This window comes from Nannobrachium achirus (genome assembly GCF_963921795.1).
Source record: "Nannobrachium achirus genome assembly, chromosome: 16".
Classification (NCBI taxonomy): Eukaryota; Metazoa; Chordata; class Actinopteri; order Myctophiformes; family Myctophidae; genus Nannobrachium; species Nannobrachium achirus.
Window position 1 is genome coordinate 39,992,566 of NC_137823.1, and position 26,482 is coordinate 40,019,047.

Genomic DNA, 26,482 nt, shown 5'->3' on the forward strand with positions numbered 1-26,482 from the left:
TGCCCACATTAAACCACCGTGACGGAAACCTATCCTGTATAGCGGTGGGGGGGGGGGGGGGAGCATACACATGAGTACACATCTAACAAACTCTCTCTCTCTCTCTCTCTCTGTGTCTCTCTTTCTTGTAGCTTTTACACAGTGAAGTCCTCAGAGTTCATTTAGCCATTTCTAACACTGAGCGTATACAAATGTAATAAGAGTGTAGAAATGGAGCCAAATGCATTCATGCTGCGTTTACAATAGTGGCGAGTCTGGCGACAACGCGACAAGTCTCTCTCTGTGTCTCTCTCTCTTCCTGGCAGCTTTTACACAATGAAGTCCTCAGTGTTAATTTTGCCAATTCAAATTTAATAAGAGTGTGGAAATGGAACCAAATGGATCCATTGATGCTGCGTTTACAATAGTGGTAACAACATGACAACTCTGACAAGGCTACAAGTCATTTTCAATGGAAGCATCATCTCACAGTTACACTGCCATGATTCATCTCGCTGCCTCACGGCTAACGGATCTCATCCTAGATCAGCCTAAACACAGCACCCACGTTAAACAGAACTCCAGTAGTTCGTTCAGTGCATGCCAGTGCACACACACACACACACACACACACACACACACACACTGATTGATTGCTTTACAGTTTGCATAAAAAAGCAGAAAGCACACAAACAGTGCCAGTCCTCTCGGGTAGTACACATGATCATTACAGTCCCGTGTTCCGAGGTGTTCCGAAGGAGATGCGGCCATTCCGACCCGGCTCCGAGTGACTATGATAAAACACTGACCGAACCCGGTCTCTCGGGTCCTCGGGTAATTTCGGGGTCGGGCCCCCCGTGAAGACCTCTATTTGGAGCTTCTGGCATTGCTAGTGTGACTGCGCAGCTTTAGAGTACAAGTAACACCCAAATTGTACTGTGTAATCTTTACAACAGGACAGACACATGGTGCATTTAAGTCACTGTTTCTCCATGTGGGGTGTGGGGGTACCCCCAGGGAAGTGTGTGGGTACCCCCAGGAAGTGTGTGCAGGACAGGTGTGTGACTTACCGGGCTCCACGCAGACCTCTTCATAGTCCAAACAGCAGGTCCCCTCCGCCTCGCACGACGCGTCACAACGGCAGGAAGCGGCCTTGTCCCTGGTCCCAGTTATACACCTGTTCCTACAGCTGGTCACTGTACGGGGACGGTCACAGAGAAGAGGCACGGATTAGGAATTAAGGTTAACTTGACTGCGTCTGTCTGTCTGTGTCCCTTTCATGCCCATACATTATATGGAGATCTCCTATCTCTGTCTGTCTGGCTATCTTTTAAGCCCATACAGTAAGTATATGGTGTTCCGTGTCCAGGCCAGTCTGTGATGTCATCTCCAAATTCTCCAAATCATCATGTCAGACAGACATTATTTGGGCATTGTTTCAGCATGCGGCTGTTACCATGGTGGCGACACTGTTTAATATCAGTGATGTCAGCATGCAGACTGTTTCACCCATTATGCCCATATACTGTGTGCTGTCAGCTGTTCCGTGATGTCAGTCAGTGATGTCGGGCATTGTTTCAGCATGCGGCTGTTACCATGGCGGAAAACACTGTTTAGTATCAGTAATTTCTGCATGTGGACAGACGGCGGACAGACATTCGGTAAATGAATAGTTAGATATATTCTTTGGAGATCCCACGATCCGACCGACTTCAAACTCGGTGCATCACGCTCTCATGTCCTCTGCGATACAAACTCCGAGTTTGAAGTCAATTGGTCCCATATATGGGCATGCCCATATATACTCCATTCCAACACTGCACAATGTCCAAGGAAACTATCCAGATGTCGTATGTGAGAGAGGCTATACTGTACCTTTAACATCACAGCGTTGCTTCATAAAGAACACCACAGCAAGGATGACCACCAGTAAACACAGCAATAGCACCTACAGGTCAGAGAGGGCAAATGTCAACGTTTGTGAAAGGTTGTTTGAGTACTTACATTACTTATACACTCACTGGGTTAAATGAAGACTCAGGATTTGTACTGTGTATAAGCAATGGTTAGCAAGGAAGTGAGCCAAAGGCAAAGACAAAGGCCCCCTGTTGAATAATGATAGACAAAGTACGACTTAAATATAAACTCAGCCCGAGGAATCCAAACATTACATTACTGTAGTCAACCTGGTCCTTATTTAGTTCAGTGTTTCCCAGAAAATGGGTCGAGACCCATTTTGGGGTCGTGGACCCATTTCTATCGGCCGTGAGTTCACTTTATATTGCTTTTGTTACATTTAAAAATGTATATATAACTTCTAACACTTTCACAATCATTTCAGAATTTGTGGTCTTGAGCTAAAGTTTGGAAATCCCTGGCTGGTTTAGTTGTTCTATGATGTACTGTAGGAACATTGATAATGGCCTCATTCTATTTTTGTCTACAGTCGAGTGTTTTAAAGTACTTGTTTTCTTGGTTGTGGTTGCAAAGGAATTTAATAGCTTTCATATGGTCCCCAGTTAAATTGAGTCTGCTAGACAACGATGGTAAATGGCGCTTTTAAAAGCAGCCCATTTCATTATACTGATAAAAGGATTTTGCCACAATATAAAATGTACTTCCATTAAACGTTATCCATTACAGTGCTGTACATTACCTTGAATTGGGCCTACTACTATATCCCAAAACAGCTACAATTTTCAATAAAGGAAATACAAATTATCTTGTACATCTGCTATTTTTGAGAACATGTGACACACTTGCATATACAGTATACTAGAGCTAAAATCTAAAATTACACGCGTTCCTGGTACTTCAATGGAGAGTTCCATATTTCCTTTCCCCACCCAAATATTTTTAAACGTTTCAATACAAATTGAAGACTACACCAAGAAGCGTCTTTCCACATAGGCTACATGTGGGTCTTGGCTCTCTGTAATTGTGGGGATGGTACTGTACAGTACAGTGCAGTATGCTACTGTACAGTGCTGGCTGGTGGGTTGCTTTCTCTGCCCAGAAAGGGCTGAACTGAACTTGGGGACCCAGGGGGTCTTGCTCCTTCTAATTAGAGGGTCGGCTCCAGTTAAACAGGAGATATTCCAACAGTCCTTGACTCCTATTATCACTTCAACCAGTTCAGTGGCCTTGTGGTTAGAGTGCCTGCCCTGAGATTGGGAGGTTGAGGTTCGATCGCCCTGGCCGAGTCATACCAAACCAAAGACTATAGAAATGGGACCCAATGCCTCCCTGCTTGGCAGTCAGCACCAAGGTTCAGATTGGGGGTAAGTCCCTGCGACATACTAGCGTCATGTCCAGGCGGTGTACTTGTACATCACGGCTGGGGGACGCCTCATGCCTCACACTGATAGGGTCCTGCCCTAAGGGCCACAAGACTCGGCAAGGCCAACTTACTGTACTTATTTCAGCTCATTAGGAAGCCCCCATTGCACTGAAATGAAGAACACATGCAATTACCCTGCATGGCTGGTTAATTGGCAGTGGAGGTGGCGAGCTGAGGGTTAAACCTTGTATTAAAGGGTTCATGCCACCCCCAGGTTCTGTCTGTGTCCTTCAATCCACTGCTCCTTTAAAGGATTTACAGTGTGTTTATAGCATTGGGGGGGGGGGGGGGGGGAGTCCAGCAGAAACCAGATGTGATATATAGTACAATGTTAAAGCAATGACGCATCAATCCGTATATATATACAAAAATAACAAATCTAGAAGCTCAGAACATGTCTTATTGTGATCCGTAGATTCCGTACTGTATATAGGATAGCCGATGTGTAGGATCAAAGTGGTTAAAAAATAAGCAACTACACTCTAGAAACATACACCCAAAAAACAGCAACCTGCAACTACCAATATTTACACGCCATTTCACAGAAAAACAAGTCACTTATAATAAGCAGACTTGGCAACGCTCATAGAATCCTCATAGATCTAGTGTACGATCAGTCCAGTGGTGTGTGAGGTTAGTAGACAGACAGACAGACAGACAGACAGACAGACAGACAGACAGACAGACAGACAGACTCTCTGTCATAGACGGCGAGCCTACACCATGTGAGTGTTTTCAAAGATACTAAACGAGTTAGGTACCATGTGCTATAGTGGTGGTGTACAGTACAGTACTAAGTTGGCATATTACTCATTATTTTTAAAAGCCCACAGGATTGTGCAAAAACATTCACCACCAGAGCAGAGACCGATTTGCAGTGATTCATTCATAGACTGTACGCAAGTCAAGACGTTGAATTCCTAGACAGGTATGAAAATATGCAGTCGGTGTGAGTGTGCAAGGGGGTGTCTGGGTAGTGGGTATGTGCACTTATTTTCTCTCCGGCCTGCTGTAACCTTTTGGCATGTGGTTTATTCCGGTGTGTGTGTGTGTGTGTGTGTGTGTGTGTGTGTGTGTGTGTGTGTGTGTGTGTGTGTGTGTGTGTGTGTGTGTGTGTGTGTGTGTGTGTGTGTGAGAGAGAGAGAGAGAGAGAGAGAGAGAGAGAGAGAGAGAGAGAGAGAGAGAGAGAGAGAGAGAGAGAGAGAGAGAGAGTTAGAGAGAGTTAGAGAGGGGGGAGAGGGGGAGGTAGATGAAGATGAAGAGAGAGACTGACATACAGAAGAGGATGGGGAAAGCAAGAGAAGAGAGAGACAGAGAGGAGGAGAGAAAGGAGGAGAGTGAGAGAGGGGGAGACAGAGAAGAAGACAGAGACAGTGGTGAGAGACACAGACACACAGAGAGAGAGAGAGAGAGAGAGAGAGAGAGAGAGAGAGAGAGAGAGAGAGAGATTGAGAGAGAATGAGAGAATGAGAGAATCAGAGGAAGACAGAGACTAGCCGTCATCCTCGATGGTTGTGGGTTTAAAGAGTAAACAGAGTCTGGTGGAAACCTGCGTCTGGTCTGATAGACTCATCAGTGACTGTTTGCACGACATACCATTAGTTGTTCTAAAACTAAAAGTTTCTAAAATGTCAAGGACCCCATAACTCTGAGAGTGTACAAATGGAACCAAAGGGGCTCATACACATCAGAGTACTTTTGGTTCCAGAGTTACAGACCTTCAACGATCCACTTGGAACCCACTAAATGGAACCCAGAGTAGTAGCCAGAGGGTCCCTAGACCAGCAATTCCTCCTCCTCATCATCATCATCATCATCATATGATGAATTGCATACACCTCAGTAATGTTGTCAATTCATCAAACTGATTATACAATCGTTGAGCACATTATAAATAGAGGGTATGCGCATGACATCACTGTTGCTGGAAGTTATGTGGGAACGCCTACTGAGTGGCAAAAAACTAATTTCTGCCATTGACAGCCCATACATCCAAACAGAAAAGTCCTTTCTAATTGTATTAAACAAAGTTAACTCACCAACATTGCGGCTGTACTGAAAGCTTGAATTATACTCTTTCTATCTGCAAAGTTTTTGTTTCATAAAAATCCACCATAGGCATGTTATGAGCTACTTTCTGTCAAGACATTCTGTTCAGGTGATTATTTTTCCAAGTGTCAGAGTTTGGAAGCACTCGTTTTCAACAACACAACATCCTGCTGCCTCCTGCATTATGTGCAATTTAGAAACAGGTGGTATGCAGGACCGTTGAGTGATTTGCAACTAGCACTTCCAAATTCCAATGCTCCATGCTGCTCAATGTTTTGCCACTCAGTCTAGATTAGGGGGGCGGGTCCCAGTGGACATGCATACCCTCTATTAATGAGTAAGAGAAGGCACATTCATTCTACCACCACCATCAAAAGCCTCATATCTGATGTGACTAAAACGCTACTTGTGTTATGTTTAATTAGAAACTGTTGCAATAGGCCTACTGCTGTTAGAACATGCCAAAGAGGAACCTGGGGAGAAGTACAACCAGATGTTCCTCGTACGGGAGGCTGTTTCATATGTCCTTATTCTCCGTCATACGGTGGTATCGCAATAGCCGATCTGCAAGTTCACACTCACAGAGCTTGTAGACACGCTTAAAACCTTTGAGCAGCTCACCACATGTATATCCAAACCCTGCCAAATAGACAGCACACACACAACCTTACATAACAGGGTTCCCACACGTTTTATCACTGGTTCCAGTGGTTTTGGCCAGGCTGTGGTGGTAATCAGATGAAACAGGTCATAATCCATGGTTTCCTCAGTGGCTCCTAGATTGACAGGTGGGTGTACGGTAACGCTGAGGGGAAGGCGGAGGTGGGGGGGGGGGGGGGGGGGGGGGTATATTGCGGTTCTATAAAACAATTTTAGTGCTATAAATTTTTTTTAGTGGAAATCAGCGGGTAGGTATACAAAGTACAGGTATACAAAGTACAGTAGATGGAAGTGGATACACTGTGTTTATACCAGTGACTTCTCTCAACTAAACTACTTATCACAGCAGTAGAGAAAAGCTAAATGAACATCATTAGACGGTGCTGTGGGTGGTTTTATGCATGTGACTTACTGTACATCCCAAGGATGGGAGGTGGTGTGGGGGGCTTAGTCAATCATTATACCACACAGACCACTCAGGGCCCCCCTTTCTCCCTCTAAATTGTAGTGGCTGTATTTTAAAGACTGGTTTAAAGGCGTGTTTTAGAATCTAAAACACGCAGATAAGTACATGCTGGTGCTACACAGCCACAGTCTCCACACACAGTTGCATTCATAGGAAACACAACCCCCCATATCATGCATCATTTGAGTAATTAATAGTGGTTGAGTAGATAACACCTCTTACAGGATTGACACAGCACAGATCATTTGGAATTGGAAGAGACTGGAAATGCGGAATACACGCTTCACACTATAACACCATTATGCCAGCTTATGATAGCTCATTATGCTTGGCAGTTCCGCTCAGTGGTTTGCGATCCATAGATAACTTTTGCTCATTTAGCACAATAATAACTAGACTGCACTCTGCAGAGGTGCCAACTTGCCACCTTGCACTCTGTCGAGGTGCCGACTAATTACGCCTTGCCACCTCGGCACTCTGCCGAGGTGCCAACTTGCCACAGAGGACTCTGCCGAGGTGCCAACTTTGCGCAGAGGACGCGACATGAAAACTGGAAACAGTACTTGCGCCTTGCTTCACTGGCTGGCGCAAGTAATGAAGGTCAGCGAGTGACCGGTTTATGACCTCAGCATTGCATGCCATAAAGCATTATTAATTGTATATCAATTGTATCAACTTAATTGATATCTGTGACATAGCTCTGTTTACACAATGCTGTCCCCCCTCCAACTGTACAGATATTTGTTCCCCTTTTCAACGTCTTTTATTATACTAGAAGCTCGGGCGTCTAGTCGGCACCCTGGCCAACTCGGGAACAATGTAAATAGGGGATGAATGCCCCGCCCTTTAATGCAAACCCCATTATACCTGTTGTCATAGGATCTGTTTTGACCATCTGTTTGCGTGTGTCCATTTATGCCCATATATGGGGATATCTATCTGTCTACGTCCATTTTATGTCCATATATGGAGATCTCTGTAGGACCCGTTTTGACCATCTGTTTGCCTGTGTCCATTTATGCCCATATATGGAGTTATCTGTCTGTCTGCGTCCATTTTATGCCCATATATGGAGATCTCTGTAGGACCTGTATTGACCATCTGTTTGCCTGTGTCCATTTATGCTCATATATGGAGATATCTGTATCTGTCTGTCTGCATCCATTTCATGCCCATATATGGAGATCTCTGTATCTGTTTGTCTGTGTCCCTTTATGTCCATTCTGGAGATCTCTGTATCTGTCTGTGCCTCCGACTGTGTTGCAGACACAGTGCTGGTTCCCCCTTTAATGCAAACCCCATTATACCTGTTGTCATAGGACCCGTTTTGACCATCTGTTTGCCTGTGTCCATTTATGCCCATATATGGAGATATCTGTATCTGGCTTTTTTATGACACTTGCTTTGGCAATGTAAAGTTTTCTCATGCCAATAAAGCTACTTTGAATTTAATCGATATAGGTGATTGTTTAATTATGTATAGCAGTAAAGCCTATTTTTTAAGTTTTTCATTTAGGCCTTTCAGGAATCCATCTCTGTATAAAGTGCATGCTTCTTTCCCCATTTTTTGAGCGCTGCAACTGGAACAACATCTGGCTTTGTCCGACTTCTGAAGCGTGGCCTACATCTGGCCTACATCTAGGCAATAAGCGCTTGAAGTTTGTTGTCTGGACAAAGCACTCAAAGTTTTAAAATGCACAAAATGTCTAAAGACAACCTTTTCATTAAACAAAGTAGATGCCCCTGCTTTTTAAGGCCCTGTCTAGCATGTTGAGTGGCTCATCTACCTGTCTGGTCCTCTCATCATGCCAGCCAAAATATTGGACTCCTGGTCCCTATGGATGTCCCTATATGTGAGCGAATTGGTTGAATTATTGAGGCAGAAAAGAAGATTGTTGGCGCAACAGTCAGCTGTATGGCATGTACAACTTTTTTTATAATTAAGTTTACTTCTTGTTATGCTTACACTCAAAGGTCAAATTCCTCATCATTTGGTACACCGACACTGGCACTTGCCCCAAGTATGGCTAATCCACTGGATATAAATAATATCTCAACTACAATGACTGACTGACAGGCTGTCTGCTCTCCACAGTATGTGACAGACAGCCGTGGTTGTATCATACGGTTTGTAAATACTAGGGTAAATGGGCTGGAAGTGAAAGATTGCATGGAAATGCCAAGTTTGGCTGCACTTTGGAATGCCACTGTCTTGTGCCAAACTGCGCTGTAGCGGGCAAAGCGGGGTGTTTGCGGTCCAAATGCGTAATGTTCACTTGCCTGTAGCCAGAAATGTCATTATGTCAAGTGTTACACAAAACAATTATTCTTGTAAAAATATAATAAGTTCCAGAAACAGAAATTGCAGCCTCATGCTTCATTTGGTAAAAGCGATGCATGCACATTGGACTGTTTAGTGTATGTCACTAACTTTAGTGCGGGTTAATAACCCACTTATTCCCAGACAGTGCATGTAGGTACTGTAGTGGTGATAGACATTAGACATAAAACTTACCCCAATAATGATTTTACAGTAGTTGGAGCTCCTCTTTCTGTCCTGCTCAGTGTGTGTCATTTGATTATCCAGCCTGGCCGAGCCGAACAGCGCGGCTGCGTGTTCAGCAGAACGCTCGTCTCCTTTGGATATCTCCATTCTCGTGCGTCCCTACAACAGTGCTGGGGTTGGTTTGTTTGGAAACACCGCGCTCCTTGCAGTCAACTCTGGTGCGCGTGTGTGTGTGTGTGTGTGTGTGTGTGTGTGTGTGTGTGTGTGTGTGTGTGTGTGTGTGTGTGTGTGTATGTATAGCTCACACTGGCATGCAATGACCTTCTCTGCCTCCGCTTAGGACCGCCTTTCTTGACGTCTCAGTGAGTAAAGCCAAGTTCATAGTAGTGGTGTTGCTCTGCCCTGCTCTGACAGCACATGTGCCATTGATTGAAAAAGTCTGCGAGGGAGTACAGTAGCCTATAGCATGCAGTGCAGGTCAGACAGATATGGGTTGACGGGTCCTTTTGTTTTATGTTTCTTACATTTAGTTTTTTAATTATTTAGAAAAAAAAACATTGTCAAAAAAGCTATTTTTTGTATTAATTAAAAACAAATGTAAATTATTTCATTCAAGTTAATTTCATGCAGAAATAAAATACATTTTTAAGAGGTTCCATAACACAAATGCTTAAGAAGTAGTGAAAATAGCCGATGTACAAGCTCGCAACGCAGTGCGAAGCGACCTGTTGTGAGCTTGTAGATCTGCTGTTTTCACTAGTTTGGGTCCTGGGCAAACGTCTAATTTGTTGTGAGATGAAAGCATTGAACTGTCGCCATCTGCTGGTAGTTTTAAAATAGATTGAAGTTTGAAGTTTACTAGAAGATTGCATAGGGAAAGGTAGTTAGTTTCATGACAGTAGTAGGCTACAGTTCACTGGTACAAGGTCAACTCTCCACCAGGCCAGGGGTCCTGGTGGTGCTACTGTATAATAGGCCAATGTAAAAAGGGTGGCATATGTTCTTCACCTTAGATCTTTCATGGCAATCGGACGCTGCATGCATGATTTGAAGCATTGTGTTCCAAAAATGTGTTTTGCTAAAGTCTACCGTGCTGGTGGCGCTATAACAGGCCAATGTTAAAAAGGTAGCATTTGTTCCTTGACCTAGTGGGAATATGTGTGGCAAATGTCACGGTAATCGCAAGCTGCGTTGATGATTTGAGGCATTTTGTTCAAAAACGGAGCAATCCTGCAAACTTTGGAAGCTAATATTAGCCAATCAGGATGGAATATGAAATATCAGACGGATCGGACTTGATCACATGACTATAGAGATACTGTGTACCAATTTGCATGATTTTTGGATAAAATCTCAAGGAGTAATATCCAAAAATGTGTTTTACATAAGTCGGCCCAAAGGTGGCGCTATAAAAGGCTGATGTGAAAAATGCAGGGCAAAGGTTTATCCTTAGCCTCTAGGGAGTGCGCTTATAAAGTTTGAAACTGATCGGTGGAGTTATAGGTAAAACCACAAATCGGCCTGTTATAGCGCCACCATGAGGCTGATTTAAAAAAAAATAAGTGGCATTTCTTCCTCTGCCTAGTGGGAACGTGTGTGCGCGATTTCATGATAATTGCACTTTGCGTTTGTGATTTGAGGCATTTTGTTCAAAACAGCTCAATCCTACAAACTTTGGAAGCCAATCTTAGCCAATCAGGATGGAATATACAAAATCGGACAGATCCGTGTCGATCACATGACTGTCGAGATATTGCCTATCGATTTGTAGGATTTTTGGACAAAATCTGTAAGAGTAGTGCACAGAAATGTGTTTAGCAAACATCGGCCACTAGTTGGCGCTAGAAAAGGCCCATTTGAAAAATCTAGGGCAGAGGTTCTAGATTGGCATCCAGGGAATGTGTGTGCTCACTTTGGCAGCGACCGGGCCAACGGCGACTGAGATTTGGCGCTCACAAACTGCGAGGACGCACGGACGCACGGACGGACGGACGGACGGACGGACGGACGGACGCACGGACGGAGAGGAAAACATACTCTCCCCCATGCCTTCGGCTGGTGGAGACAATTATAGTGAAAATAGCAGATCTACAAGTTCACAAGTCATTTTCACCAGCCAACACTATAACACCATTATACGAGGAAGTATAAATTCTAGAGATTAAAGCGGTTAAGTGTGGTAGAAAATATGTGTGAATTACGGAAGCAACCACAAGATGGCGATGTTGCAGTTCTATATAATAAGAAGACTGCAACTCATAGCACAATTCCCAGGTTTGATTTAGAATGAATAGACTAATCATTCATAAATGACCCTCTACTTCCCAGGCCACTTTTACAAAGGCTCTGTGGGCTTGGAAATCACAGAGAACACCTCTGACCCTAAACATGTGTCCTTCTCATAAACAGCCTGAGTATAGAATAGGCTACTATTATCACTATTGTCTCCTCTCTCTCTCTCTCTCCCTCCCTCTCCCTCTCCCTCTGTGTGTGTGTGTGTGTGTGTGTGTGTGTGTGTGTGTGTGTGTGTGTGTGTGTGTGTGTGTGTGTGTGTGTGTGTGTGTGTGTGTGTGTGTGTGTGTGTGTGTGTGTGTGTGTGTGTGTGTAAAGAGTGCCTGCCTGGCTGTGAAGCAGTGTGACTATGTGTGTGTGTGTGTGTGTGAGTGCGTGCGTGCGTGCGTGCGTGCGTGCGTGCGTGCATGCGTGCGCGCAATCATATAGCCTATGCATGTGTTTGCATGTGAACACATAATATGCACAGTGGTGGGTGATCGTGGCGTGGGGGAGCTACAGTGAACTACTGTCCCCTGGCATGTTTATTTTTGTGCAAAACATTTCAACAAGGCAATTGAGTGCTTTGCATAAAACATTAAAAGCATTATAGACTTGAATGTGCAAAGAAACACATTATAAAAGGACAATGGATTACGATAAAACAAATGCTATAGGCCTAAAAGAGATGAGAGAATTGAAAAGAAGAAAACGCTAAAATAAAACCGAAACTGGCCTGCAGTTTACTTGGGAGTTTGTTCCAGATATGTGGGTGCATAATACCAGCTGAACTATCTGCTTCTTCACGTTTAGTTCTGGTTGTGGCTTCAGGAAGCATGCCTGCAGATAACCTGAGAGGTCTGGATGGTTCATAATGTAACACAAGATCACAAGTGTATTTTGGCCTTATAAACAGGGACGGAGTAAGACTCGTGTAGGCCCTTGGGCCAATTATCCTTTAGTAAATCGTCTAAGGGCCTGGCTGCCCATGGCCCCCCCAGAGGTCTCTGGTAGTGAGGGGCCCTTGGCCACTGGCCCCACATTGACCCGGACCGTAATCCATCCCTGGGCTGGGCCTAAAGAATTAAATGTTTTATAAACAAAACAGGACTACGGGTCTATTACTCTCAGAGTTAAATTAACACTGAGGATTTTACAGCGTACCATAGTTTGGGCCCAGAGATAAAACATGGTATCAAACGGGGGTCAAAGGCCTAATGCAGTGGTTCTCAAAGGTGGGGTACCCCTAGGGGTAATTTGGGTGTTTCCAGGGGGTCCCCAGCATAATTACCTAAAAGCATCACTATCATTTTAACCACGCAACCATTTATAAGGCTATTAGAAAATGGTGGATATACAAGCTCAGAGCAAGCTTGTACATATGAAAATGTTGAACATTTTTGAAGAAATGTGAAATTTGAATAATTTTGATGAACAAATCCTCTATTCTGGTCACTGGCTCAACTCCTTTTCAGATGTGGGGTCCGTAGCAAAATATATATATCAATTTGGGGGTCCTTGACATTAAAAGGTTTGAGACTGGCTTAGTGCATATCAAAAAGAGGAGTCCTTGAAATGGAAAAAGGCTCAAAACCATTGTCGTAGTCGAGCATCTCAGCAGTACAGCAGTCCCTACAGCTGTCCCTATAACCCAGAAGAATAACAGAATGATGACCTTTTGAACCACACACTCAGCACATGTTCCCTCCTCCTCCTCCTCCACTGTTGTTCAAATCTTAAACAGGAACTTATAGTAAAACCACTGACATCCTTTGATTCATTTTCATTCATGTACCGGTATATGCATGTACATACAATATGTATGTATGCTGCATACATGCAGACACCCGAGGACAAGGAGAGTGGCCTTAGCCCCTCAGCCCACAATGAGCTCTCCATAATGTATTGGAAGGAGCTGCCGTATGGATGCGCTTTAAGAATTCACCAGCCGACAGTCATAAGCACATCTGCCCCTCGAGAGGCTCTGCAGCCACTTGTGAGAAATGAGTTTGAATTATTCATTCAACATGGCACAGTACTCACCACCACACATGTATTGATGTGATGGTTGTGTACTGTATGTCTGCTCTACACACCGGTATAGATTCAGTGGACACTAGTAGACTACCTGACAGTAGGTAGGGCAACAGATCATTTGAAACGTTGGAAATACAAATAATATGTTTCCTGAATAATAACATTCAGAAACCATCTAGTAATTAAGGTTTTGTGTCAAGAGTGGAAGTCCAAGTCTTTATAAAAAAATACTATGATCATAATTATATCATTCATATATCATTAATTTCATGTTTAACAGTTTTTATATAGACATTTAGGCCAATATTACACCACTTGGAATTTTCACTTGGAATTTTGTGATTCCTGACCCGTCCTGGACAGCTAATTTAGGTTATGGAGAATGATTCTCTTTTGAAGTAATTTCCATATTATAAAAAAAAAAACTAATAGGCTATTGATTGATTGATTGAAGAATTTATTAGAAGTTTGCAATAGAAAAAAGTACAGTTTCATGACAGTACAAATCACTGGTACAAGGTCAACTAAAAGGAGATCCTAGAAAGCCGAGGCTTATTTCCACAGGAACCACACTTTAAGTATCTCATATAACATTGAAAGACAGACGGATAGAACATAGTACTTTATCTAGGATAATATCAGTTTCAAAAGCATAACATCAAATACAAAGGCAGAAAAAAGAATAATAAAAAAGGGGGGGGGGGGGGGCATGGGGGCTTAGTCTATTTACAAGTCACGGGTAGCAGCTGTCTGAAGGTGACTTTTCATACCAATTTTGAAGGAGGCTAGGGATTTGCTCTCCTTTAGGGCTTGAGGAAGGGCGTTCCACATGTTGATGGTGTAGCAGGAGAACGAGTTAGAGCCTTGTTTAGTGTTAAATCTACGTTGATGATGATTAGTGGAGCTGCCTCTGGTGTTGTGGTCGTGAACATCCTTGACCTTTAAGAAGTAGTTTGTCAGGTACATGGGAATCTTGGAGGTGTAGTGTATCTTGTACACCAGGCCCATTGCAAGATGCTGTACTCTGTCAGCTACTTTGAGCCATCCCACGCTTTCGTGGTGATGATCGGTAAGGTGGGTCAGAGGAGGGAGACCAAGCACAACCCTAATTAGTTTGTTTTGGGCTGTTTGAAGCTTTAACTTTAAGGCGGCTGGGGCGTCGCAATACCAGACAAGGACTCCGTAATCAATGAGGGGCCCAATAAGAGCTCCTCCTAGTGTCTTTCGGGATTTAGTATTGATCAGCGGGGCAACCCTTTGCAAGAAGCGAATTCGTTGGTTGACTTTATTGATTACCTTGGTGGTCATTTTTTCACTGGATAGGTTAGCCTCCAGGATGCAACCCAGGTAGCAGATGTAGTTTTTTCTTTCTATCACAGTGTCACCTACTTTAATTGTGAAGTTCTCAACTAGGCTAAGTTTCTGACTAGATCCAAAGAGGATACATTCAGTTTTGCCTAGGTGAATTGAAAGTCTGTTGTCATTGAGCCAGATGCAGATCTTGTTAAGTTCACAGTTAAGGGCCTTTTCAACCTGCAATAAGTCTCTGCCGGAGACTAGGAGAGCCGAGTCATCCGCGAACAGAAACAGATTGCAGTTACAAGCAGATGACATGTCGTTTACGTATATTAAGAACAACAGTGGTCCTAGTATACTCCCTTGAGGTACTCCACAGTTTACTGGGAGGGGGGGGGACAGGGTTCCGTTGACTTCCACCATCTGTTCCCTCCCCACCAAGTAAGAGTGCATCCATCTCACTGCTGTGCTATCAAGACCAATAGCTTTGAGTTTTTCAATCAGAATAGAATGATCGACGGTGTCAAATGCCTTCTGGAGGTCCAGCATGACCATGCCGCAATATTTGCCATCGTGAATTGCACGTTTGATGTAATCATTCAAATAGATGAGGCATGTATCTGTGGAATGGGACTCTCTGAAGCCAGACTGGAACTCGTAGATCAGTTTATTCTCTTCAAGATATTTAGCCACCTGTTCATAGACAATTTTTTCCATTACCTTAGAGATGGAACTAAGGATTGAGATTGGCCTGTAGTTGCCAGGGTCAAGTTTACTGCCTTTTTTGTGCAGGGGCGTTACCTTAGCTAATTTGAAGTCCTGGGGGACATAACCCTGCTTGATAGATAGATTAATAATATGGGTAATGATTGGGGCAATGGTGGCAGCTGAGTCTATGAAAAATTTGGGGGCGATTTTATCATGGCCAGCGGCCTTGAATTGAGGTAGGGTGCGAAGTTTTTTAAACACTTCATCAGTTGTCACCGTGGTAAGTTTAAAATTGTCTTTGCATACCCCAAGGTTCCTGTAGAATTTCAAGATGTGCCTAACACCAAACAGCCCAGATGGAGCGGGCAGTTTATTGACCAGATTTTTGGCCATGGAGGTGAAATAGATGTTGAGATTTTTGGCTACATCGAGACTGTCAGTGAGGAGGGTTATGGGAGTTTGGATGGATATGTTGCTGGCTATGGATCTAAGTTTAGCACCACAGCCTAGCTGGGTTTTAAATAGCTTCCATAGGTCTCGTGGTTTGTGGATGTTTTCCTCAACTTTCTCATCCAAGTAGTGTTTTTTGGCAGAAAGGATTAAGGAGGTTGTCCGATTTCTCAGTTTATTAGCCTCTAAACTGACTATTTCTAATTTGGCTTCAAGGTGTTTATTGGGGCCTTTTTTGAGTTTGTGATTATATTTGCGAGTATTTTTTGTCTCTGAGTTTCATTGATTCACAGATTTCCGAATTCCACCATGGCTGTGAGCGGGCTTTAACCCTGACCCTACGCAAAGGAGCCACTTCGTCTAGGGTAGTGTACTGTAGCCGATCTATTGTACACGCGATGCACCGTGTTGTGGGCTTGTACAGTATATCACCTATTTTCGCTATCTGAATCCGGTATCTAAAAAAGATTTAAGAAGTTTTTTAAATTTTGCCTTGCTATAATGAGAAACCGCATGTACAAAAGCTTTTACTAATGCATTAATTCTTTTCAGCCAGAAATGTTTTGCTTGGGGTTTTGACTCAGTGACACCGTATGTCTTCTAAACAGGAGTTTTACGTGTGTTTCCAAGTGATAAAAGTTGTTTACATTTGAGTTAGATAAATATTTGAATAAAACAGGTCTTTAATATGACTTATGATGGGCCAAGGAAGTTACTAAAATGCTTATTTTCCATCTAGATGTCAAACATGTGAATAGGACACCAGTGCATTTACAGTAGGCCTATAAAGTAGGCTACTGTACTTTAATTACTTTAACTGAGTATGTAAAGTTTTCACTGCTTTATAGCTTAATAAGCTAGTGTGCTTTATTCAACTGCAATTATTTGACACTTTAGTTACAAGTTACTTTCCAGATTTAGATTCATATTTTTAAGCTCTATTGTATTCTTCCATAAACAGATGGCTTTTAAAATGTACTACTTTTTACTTTGGTACTGTAAGTATATTTTGATACCAATACTTTTGTGCTTTTACTCAAGTAACATTTTGATTACAGGATCTTTACTTGTATAACTAGTAAGACGCCTCAGGGTGACAAGCGGCCTAGCCCTAAAGGGTGAGTATCGGACGAATTACCCATATATGGAGACCCCTGGTATCCATGGAGATCCATGTACAGTACTGTAGATGGAGATATGCTGTGAGAGCCCAAACATGCTTACTCAGTTATTCGTTATGTGAAAGTCCTATGTCAGACATCTGACATCATCTATCTATAAATGCGACAAATCTCTGTCTGTTTGTTTGTTTGTAATCCGCGTATCTCGAGAACCGTTCGTCCCACCGGCTTCAGATTCGGCACGCGCGTTCCCCGCCGCCGCGCGGAGTGCAGTGCCGGGCCTCGACCCGACCCGACTCGCGGTTTTCCGAAACCGGCGCAAAACGTTCGGAATCTCCTTATGCGGAGCTGATTGTTGACATCAGGCTGTTCCGGAGGAAGCGCTGACTCATTGTGACATCACTTCATAAAAGGCTCTGACATCACGTACGCCACATGAGTCAACAAAAAATCTCTGTGAATGTGTATGTATGTATGTAATCCGAGTATCTCTAAACCATTCTTCCCACGTTCTCCATATATGGGCATAAAATGAATGCCCGTATGCGGAACTGATGTCTGACATCAGAGTTTTCCGCAACCAGTACTGTGTGTGCAGAGATCTCCATATATGGGCATAAGGGGTATGGGCATAAAATGAATCCCCGAATGCGGAGCTGATGTCTGACATCAGAGTTTTCCGCAACCGGTACTGTGTGTGCAGAGATCTCCATATATGGGCATAAGGGGACAATGGCAAACAGATGGTCAAAACGGGTCCTATGACAACAGGTATATTGGGGTTTGCATTAAAGGGTGGGGACAAAGGCTAACAGAAGGCAAACAGATGGTCCAAACGGGTCCTATGACAACAGGTATATTGGGGTTTGCATTAAAGGGTGGGGACAAAGGCTAACAGATGGTCAAAACGGGTCCTATGACAACAGGTATATTGGGGTTTGCATTAAAGGGTGGGGCAGGCATAAAATGGACGCAAATAGACAGATATCTCCATATATGGGCATATGGGCATAAAATGGACCCAGAACTATATCTGCAGTGATCTCCATATATGGACATAAAATGGACGCCGACAGACAGACAGATACAGATATCTCCATATATGGGGAACTGATGTCTGACATCAGAGTTTTCCGCAACCAGTACTGTGTGTGCAGAGATCTCCATATATGGGCATAAGGGGTATGGGCATAAAATGAATCCCCGAATGCGGAGCTGATGTCTGACATCAGAGTTTTCCGCAACCGGTACTGTGTGTGCAGAGATCTCCATATATGGGCATAAGGGGACAATGGCAAACAGATGGTCAAAACGGGTCCTATGACAACAGGTATATTGGGGTTTGCATTAAAGGGTGGGGACAAAGGCTAACAGATGGTCAAAACGGGTCCTATGACAACAGGTATATTGGGGTTTGCATTAAAGGGTGGGGCAGGCATAAAATGGACGCAAATAGACAGATATCTCCATATATGGGCATATGGGCATAAAATGGACCCAGAACTATATCTGCAGTGATCTCCATATATGGACATAAAATGGACGCCGGCAGACAGACAGATACAGATATCTCCATATATGGGCATAAATGGACACAGGAAAACAGATGGTCAAAACGGGTCCTATGACAACAGGTATAATGGGGTTTGCATTAAAGGGCGGGGCATTCATTCTCTATTTACATCGTTCCCGAGTTGGCCAGGTCGCCGACTAGACGCTGGGCCGCCCGAAGGGCGGCCCAGCTTCTAGTACATACAATCCCTTTTATGCCCATACGTGGAGATCCCTGTCTGTAACCAGCCACACAGATATGGGCTGTCTTGGCCATAATATGTATTCTGTTAGTATGGTACTGTATGTGACCGATGTGGCCTCCATATATGGGTATTCCCATATGAAGTCCTGTTAGATATGGGCTTAACATTGATGACATCAGGGAACTCCATATATGGACATAAAAGTGATTATGTTAGAGTGGTTCCCCTGACATCACAGTGATGTCAGAGCATGATGTCAGAGCGGCAAACCCATAGAACGTACAAAAGTGTACACGTCCAAACGTCCAGACGGAGTCAGCATGTGTCGTTTCACATACTAAACTGCGACCAGCTGTCTGTCAATATGTCCGTCAGTCAGTCTGTCTGTCCATCACATCACACTTTTCCCCTACTCATATCTCCGCAACCGTTGCCCCCATCCATGCCAGACTTTGCACACACACTCCTTGGCTGCCAAACCACAACCACTTTCTCACATGGCCCTCTTCTAGCGCCACCATCAGGCCGATTTTTGCAAAACACATATTTGGACACTGCTCCAACAGACTTTGCCCTAAAATCACGCAAAGCGGTATCACAGTATCTCTAAAGTCATCAACATGACTTTTGTCCCATTTCCCATATTCCCTCCTGATTGCCTGCCATTGCCTTCTAAAGTTTGGGTATGCGACCTGACGGTCGCTTATCTCCCGATTAGGGAGTCTTACTGGTAATAATAATAATAATTGTATTTAGTGGTATTGCTATTTGTATTGACCCAAAAATCGGAGTGCTTCTTCCACCACTGCTGTCGGGATCAGTAAAGGTCTAAATCTAAACGACAGACATCAGACTATACTTTCTGAAAGTGTTGTGGAAACTGAAGGACTCATTACAAGGTCCACGTTTTGGTGTCTGAAAAGCTGAAGGATAAATGTTCCTAACACAATACGATACTCCTGACAAGTAACACTTCCATCACTCGTCGTGTGCAACTTGACCTGCAATGTGACCTGCCTGGTCAAGCGTGCATGTGCTGTGCGCGTGCGTGCGTGCGTGCGTGCGTGCGTGCGTGCGTGCGTGCGTGTGTGCGTGTGTGTGTGTGTGTGTGTGTGTGTGTGTGTGTGTGTGTGTGTGTGTGTGTGTGTGTGTGTGTGTGTGTGCGTGCGTGTGGGCGCGTATGTGCGTGTCTGTATGAGCGTGCGTGCGTGCGTGCGTGCGTGCGTGCGTGCGTGCGTGCGTGCGTGCGTGCGTGCGTGCGTGCGTGCGTGTGTGTGTGTGTGTGGAAGAGAGAACGAGATGATCAGTTGACCGTCCTGTAGAGATGATTACGCTTTGGGTCAAAAAGGTCAAGTGTCAAGGTCACAATAGAGAGACGTAATACAAGAGGTGTGTGAGTGAGCAGGCTTTGTTAATTTCTTTTTAAGTGCCTTTTTATGCCTCATGAAAAGTACAGTGGATTGTCTTTGACTCTTTGTACATGAAATGGGTTGTACAAATCAACGAATGGTCTTAACTAAGTTCGATATTTACAATGAGGGGTCACTGGAGGATTTTAAAGTGCTCAGATATAAAACGGTGCGACCCTCCCATGGCCATACATACAGTATATTCTACTGAACCTCGACAAGTTGATAAAAAGTACAGAGGCAACTCCCAAGTGATTGAAAACAAAACTATAAACGAAATGAAAACAAACTCATGACAGTTGCATTGTAGTTCATTCACCTCTGCATGTACAAAATATATTTTTCGGTGAAGCTATTAGTCACACCAACATTGTGCTTGTGAAGTGGTTTTGTTCTTATTGGTGAAGATTATAAAAAGACAAGCCTACCGTAATCTGACCACCGCCTTGCATTGTAACTTCCTCTCTGGGAGGACTTGGGCAGTGAAAACTTGACTGGTGAAGTGGTGATACAAACATAATTGACACAAGGAATTAACAATGACAGTTACTTTGCAGATTAGACAGAACATTGACGGAAATCAGTTCAGAATGACATTCGGATCAACAGAGCTCATGCAGACACACATATTGCTATGTATTAATTAGGATATACCATTGTAATTGTAATGTCATGTGATGACAACATAACACACTACATGGCTCCTAGCCTGACTAATAAGATGTCTGTGTTTTATATCCCTTCCCTCCATTGCCCCATGCCAACACAAACCCCAAAACATTGTCACTCTACTGAGCGCACCTTTCTAGTTTGATCACGCGTCCCATCAAACTCACACTAATAAGTGACCTTAATGCCTGATTTATGACAATGTCTTGCAACATACAGTATCACTCGACAGAAACAACTTAAAAATCACAGACATGTCGTGCTGAAGCAATGACGCATCAAACTCTTTGCTACCTCCATGACAGCTGTGCTTGTCCAATACTATCAGCATTCTGTACGAAAGGAACGCCGGATGACAGGACTTTTTGGGTCACAGCCACTTACATCTGCAGCTGGTGGTAAACTAAAGGTCCTGAGATGACGTGAGCACCCACAGCTCCAAGCCAAAGAGTCAAGAGTCAACCCCCATCTCACTCTTACACCAAAACATCCAACCAGCAGCGTAACCTCAAATCCCTCAATGTTTATCTGTACCATTGATCAGTCTTTCAGCCTAGTCTCAACAAACGATCTCAAGCAATATCAAATTGTTGTCCTTAGCCTCGTGAATTTGATGTGAGGGTTGGATTAAATCGTCTTTCCTGATCGGAACATCTGAACATTAATTTAATAATTCAGTAGAGCTGTTGCAGAGCTTTAGATCTCCAGTCACAGACAATAACCCAGCAGCAGTATGTCCAACTCACACATACAAACAACCAGACTGCAGTAAAACCGGGGTACATTTGTAATTTAGCACCTAAAATGAATCAATAAACGTAACATATTGTGCATATTGTGTGTCAATGGAGGCCAGCTGATCCACATTATCTGACAAGTGGGGTTTTCACAAAACGTCGAGTCATGTCACTGAGGATGAAACTGCAGTCAAATCTGCTGTGTTATTTATGTGCCGCAGAGCGGCCTGCAGAGCTGGATGAGGGTCAAGGACATCCCTGTTGAAACACTGTCGTCCCGCGTTACGGCCTCTGTTTATAATGGGATTCAATGGATTGGATATTTTTGCATTTCCACTCAGACAGTGTGAAAGCTGGCGACCATCTGGCGAGCGGGGGCTGAGAAAGAGACAGACAGACACACATACAGACAGTCTCATGTCCAGTCAGCAGATTGATTCCCCAGCAGGAAAGCTAAGGATGTGTGAACAGCCTCATTATGGTGTCAGCCATGTCACACAGGGGGATACGCGCCGGCCCTGCCTGTCATTAAGCCTGATTTATACTTCCCAAAATAGCCGATCTATAAGTTCACAACGTGTCACAGATGCAATGGGTTTTGAGATTCTAGATCAGCTATTTCCGCAACGCCGTCGTACCATGGAGCTTGTACATCTGCTATTTTGGCATTTTTTCCTCCTTTTTTTTTTTTTTTAAGGAAAATGTTGAAAACTTGCCCACAGCAGTGATCCGTTTTGCACAGGATTAATGTGTCTATATAATTTATGTTCTTCATTAAATTGTGATATTGTCAAACATAAATAGCCTATCAAAACATATCAGACATGTTTTCTACATTTTCCAAAAGGAAATGTTTCTATTTAATTCAGTCTGACCAGAAGCAGGAATAAATTGTAGTAATTATATATACATCTTTATTATCCACAAGGGAAAATCGTTTTGCTCGTGTCAAAGCATACATTCAAGACAAGACAATACATAACTAGACTGCACTCTAGGTCGAGGTGCCAACTTGCTCCTTGTGCACTCGTGGCCATATATGGCCTACTTGTGCGCCAGCAGAACACGCAAGTACTACTTTCGGTACTGTTCGTCTGTCTGTATGTATGTGGGTGGGCAAGTTGGCACTTTGCCGAGGTGCCAACTTGCATCTTGTTATTTATATCAGGTCGTCAAGAAAGTCCGGCACTGAAAGTTACTTGCTTTCCAAGGGTTATTATTATTAACTAGAAGCTCGGCCGCCCGAGTCGGCGACCTGGCCAACTCGGGAACAATGCCCGCCCTTTAATGCAAACCCCATTATACCTGTTGTCATAGGATCCGTTTTGACCATCTGTTTGCGTGTGTACATTTATGTCCATATATGGAGATATCTGTCTGTCTACGTCCATTTTATGTCCATATATGGAGATCTCTGTAGGACCCGTATTGACCATCTGTTTGCCTGTGTCCATTTATGCTCATATGGAGATATCTGTATCTGTTTGTCTGTGTCCCTTTATTCCCATTATGGAGATCTCTGTATCTGTCTGTGCCTCCGACTGTGTTGCAGACACAGTGCCGGTTCCCCCTTTAATGCAAACCGCATTATACCTGTTGTCATATATGGACACAGGCCATAATGTTTGCCTGCATACGGAGATTCTGAACGTTTCGCTCCGTTTCGGGAAAACCGCACTGCACTCCGCACTGCGGCGGGGAACGCGCGTGCCGAATCTGATGCCGGTGGGACGAACGGTTCTCGAGATACGTGGATTACATACAGACAGACAGAGATTTGTCGCATTTATAGATAGATTATATTATTATTATTACTACACATGACATGACGTCAAGGGAATATACTGTATATCGTGCGAAATGAGCACCGCCCACTTCACACAGATGTGTTTATTGGACTGTTGAAGATATTTAGCTTTAGCCAATATTAGGAGTTATGTCATGGCAAATGGCAAGGACTCACAGCTCCAAGCCATCAGAGGCTAGCACACTGTGAGACTGTATTGCTGGAAAAGATGAGAGTTGTGAAGTGAATGGAGAAAGAAAGCAGCTGTCATCTGTGACATGGAGAAATTATAAACCAGCCACTAACCATTTCATTTAGTACTTTCAGTTTAGTTACAGTAGTGTTTACCTGTGTGGATGTCTTTATGAGATACACATTGGTTGAATTATATACTGTGTGTATATATTTGCACAGAAATGAATGGAGAAAGGGCATGTCATTATGGGAGGGTCATTGTGATTGGCTACGCAGGGTGCCACTCAGGCCCTGCAGCTCTGTGATGAGCTGGTCCAGCTCTGTGACGCTGTCCCTCAGGTTGTCACTGACCTGTCCTGTGGTCACTTCTGTGAACATTTGCTTGGCTTTGGTGGCCAAACACCTCAGACTGAGGCGTGTAGAGGAGAGCACCTGGAGAGCTTCCTGGGGGTCAGCCATCTTCTTACTGCAACTGATGGTGACTTGTCCCATATGGACGGCTCTCTTTATAACGTCCTTGAAGGTGGCAGTGTCCTTCTCCCAGCCACTGAGTTGGACTTCACAACGATGAGCCTTTGACAGGAACTGCAGTGCCTTTTCATTATCCTCTGGGCTGGTGCTGTGGCCATCGCCGTACAGCTGCGCGTACAGCAGCCATATTTTGGCGTCAGAGCTGTGGCAGGAGGTGACGCGGCCCATGAGCTCTCTGAGTTTGGGGCTGAGAGAGGCCATCTGCTCACCATGGTTATCCGTTAGGTTCTCCACAACCGCCCGCACTAGAATCTCTAGAATCTGGACATCTTTGTATTTCTCCCTGAGGTCCATGAGACGGTGGTAGGCCTTGACGGCTTCTCTGAACTCCCCGATGTCAATGCACACGCCGATGAAGTTCTCCCAGATCTGCCAGTGTTCAAAGTTACACTTCAGGGCTTCCTGCAGGGTACGGAAGGCTTTGTCCTTCTTCTGAAGGCGAATGTGAGCTGAGGAGAGGTTGCTCCAACCCTCTGCGTTGTCTGGCTCCAGTCTCACACACCACTGGAAGGCCTTGGCAGCACCCTCATAACTCTGCAGGGAAAAGTAGGCACAACCTAAGGAGAACCACACCCCGAGCTGTAAGGCGTTGATGCGGACAGACTGCTCGAAGCAGTCCACGCACTGCTGGAACTCTTTGTTGCGCATGTGCAGCAGGGCCTTGGAGCGCATGGCGCGGGCGCTGCGCCCACCTGAGAGCTCCCACGCCCGGTCGTAATACTGATGATCCCTTTTGACATCTCCCAGCAGACAGTACAGAGTGGGGGTCTCCTTCTTCTCCAGCTCCCTCCGCAGGATCTCCTCTGCCTTGCCGTGTTGACCCATCCTCTCATAGCAGATAACCGCATCTTCCCACAGTTCCAGTTTCTCAAAGATGAGCAGAGCTGAGCCCGTACAGCCCAGGTCTGTCAACAGGCTGGCCAGCTGTTTCTGGACGTCCCACCTGGGTGGAGCCTGACAGCAGTAGAAAACCTTGAGGCGTTCAGTCACGGAGCAGCTCTCGTCTTCAAAGTGATCCACTATGGTCTGCGTTTGCTTCATGGCTCTTTCAATCCGTCTGGAGCTGCCTTTCTCCAGCTTGGTCCTGAGGCAAAGGGCTGTTACCTCTATGACCCAGAACTTTGGTTGAGACAGTAGACTAGCTGTGAAGGCCAGGAGTTCCTCCTCAGTTAGTCTGTGGACTGGGTTGTTCTTCTGGGAGTCAATGCAGACAGCCAGGATGAGAGCCTGCTCCTCGGCACCGAGATCAGGCAGCTGGTACTGATCTGGCTCTGCTAGGTTGATCTGGTCCAGCACTGTGTCATCATGCAGGTCATTGTCCTTTGGCAGGTTGGCAACTGGGGTAGGGGTCGGGGTCAGTTCATCAGATTCTGCAGGGATGGGTGAATCCTCCTTCCGCTTGACTGCCAGTAGGAGCTGTGCCAAGAAGTCCTGCTGGAACCGGGTCCGCTTCCCGAGGGCACCAGTCATTTTCATCTCCAGACAAGACAGCTCCTGGGCCTTCTGGATGTGTTCTTTGGCATGCTCATATTCATAGTAGGCCAGGTGGGTGTAAACACACTCCAGGTGGAACTGGATGACCAGGTTCCTGTGGCGTCTGTCTGAGAACAGGATCTCACACTTTGTCACTTTCTCCATGCTGCTGTGGGCCAGGGTGAGAAGCTGTTGAGAGCAGGCCTCCAAGATCTGCTGGTGAAGTTTAACGTAGCGCAAGGTCCACCAGGGCAGTAGCTGGAGGCTGTCCATCCTAGAGGAGCAGTTGTGCAGGAGGACCCGGGCCAGGAGGAGTAGAAAAGGATTTGCCACCAGGCTGTACACTGACTCCCCGTCGAGAAGCAGGCTCTTGTGAAGGGCCTCAGTTAGGTCCTGGGGCTGGGGGAAGGAGGACAGCAGAGCTGGAGGCAGCAGGTCAGGAACATGGATGGATACGGGAGGACCGGTCCAGTTACTCTGGGCAAACAGCTGGAGGCAGGCCACCGCCAGAACCATCACTGTCAACTGCCTGTTGGCCTTGTCACCGTCTGTACCTTTATCCAAGAAGGCCAGCACCCGTCTCTCCATGTAGGCCTCCATGTCTTTTATGTCACCGTGGCTATCATCTCCTCCACCCATCAGTTCCAGCATCTGGGGGTTCAGGAGCACCGCCTTAAAATCCCCCTCTAATAGTGACTGTAGCAGCGGGCCCACCACGCCATTGTTGAAGCGCTCCTGCTTCCATCCTGTTGTCTCGCTGGATGTTAAAAAGCCCCTGAGAACTGCGATCTCTACGTCTTGCATCGTCACAGAACCACTGTGCGTTTCTATAGGTAACTTATGTGACATTAGGTTTCAAAGTCAACGATTAGAGACTGTATTTGATGAGCCAATAGTGTGTAAGATACTATTGGGAAAATAATTGATTGACTATGATCGGGAACGGTCTGCTCCTTGTGACGCATGGATGATCCTTGACAGAAGCGTCTTCAGTAGCATTTAAGTCTGTGTTATCCATACATGTTAGCCATGCCCAAATATG

The 26,482-nt window shown here is 44.7% G+C and overlaps 2 protein-coding genes across 2 annotated transcripts in view; both read right to left on the reverse strand.

Annotated features, from left to right (window-relative positions):
• The window catches only part of enpp1 (ectonucleotide pyrophosphatase/phosphodiesterase 1), a 75,980-nt gene extending 66,674 nt beyond the window's left edge, over nucleotides 1-9,306 (reverse strand). The window contains exons 1-3 of the mRNA XM_080743978.1: nucleotides 9,010-9,306; nucleotides 1,855-1,927; nucleotides 1,050-1,175 (exon numbers count right to left, since the gene is read on the reverse strand). Of these exons, the coding sequence (XP_080600104.1) occupies nucleotides 1,050-1,175; nucleotides 1,855-1,927; nucleotides 9,010-9,147 (337 nt within the window). The 5' untranslated portion in view covers nucleotides 9,148-9,306. The remainder of the gene's footprint in view (nucleotides 1-1,049; nucleotides 1,176-1,854; nucleotides 1,928-9,009) is intronic.
• Nucleotides 9,307-23,691: 14,385 nt separating this feature from the next.
• Nucleotides 23,692-26,244, reverse strand: LOC308301018 (tetratricopeptide repeat protein 27-like; the record flags this gene model as incomplete). The annotated part of the gene is made up of 1 exon (XM_080744914.1): nucleotides 23,692-26,244. One exon carries the CDS (start codon nucleotides 26,242-26,244, stop codon nucleotides 23,692-23,694), a length of 2,553 nt encoding a protein of 850 aa, XP_080601040.1.
• Between the last annotated feature and the right edge of the window lie 238 nt (nucleotides 26,245-26,482).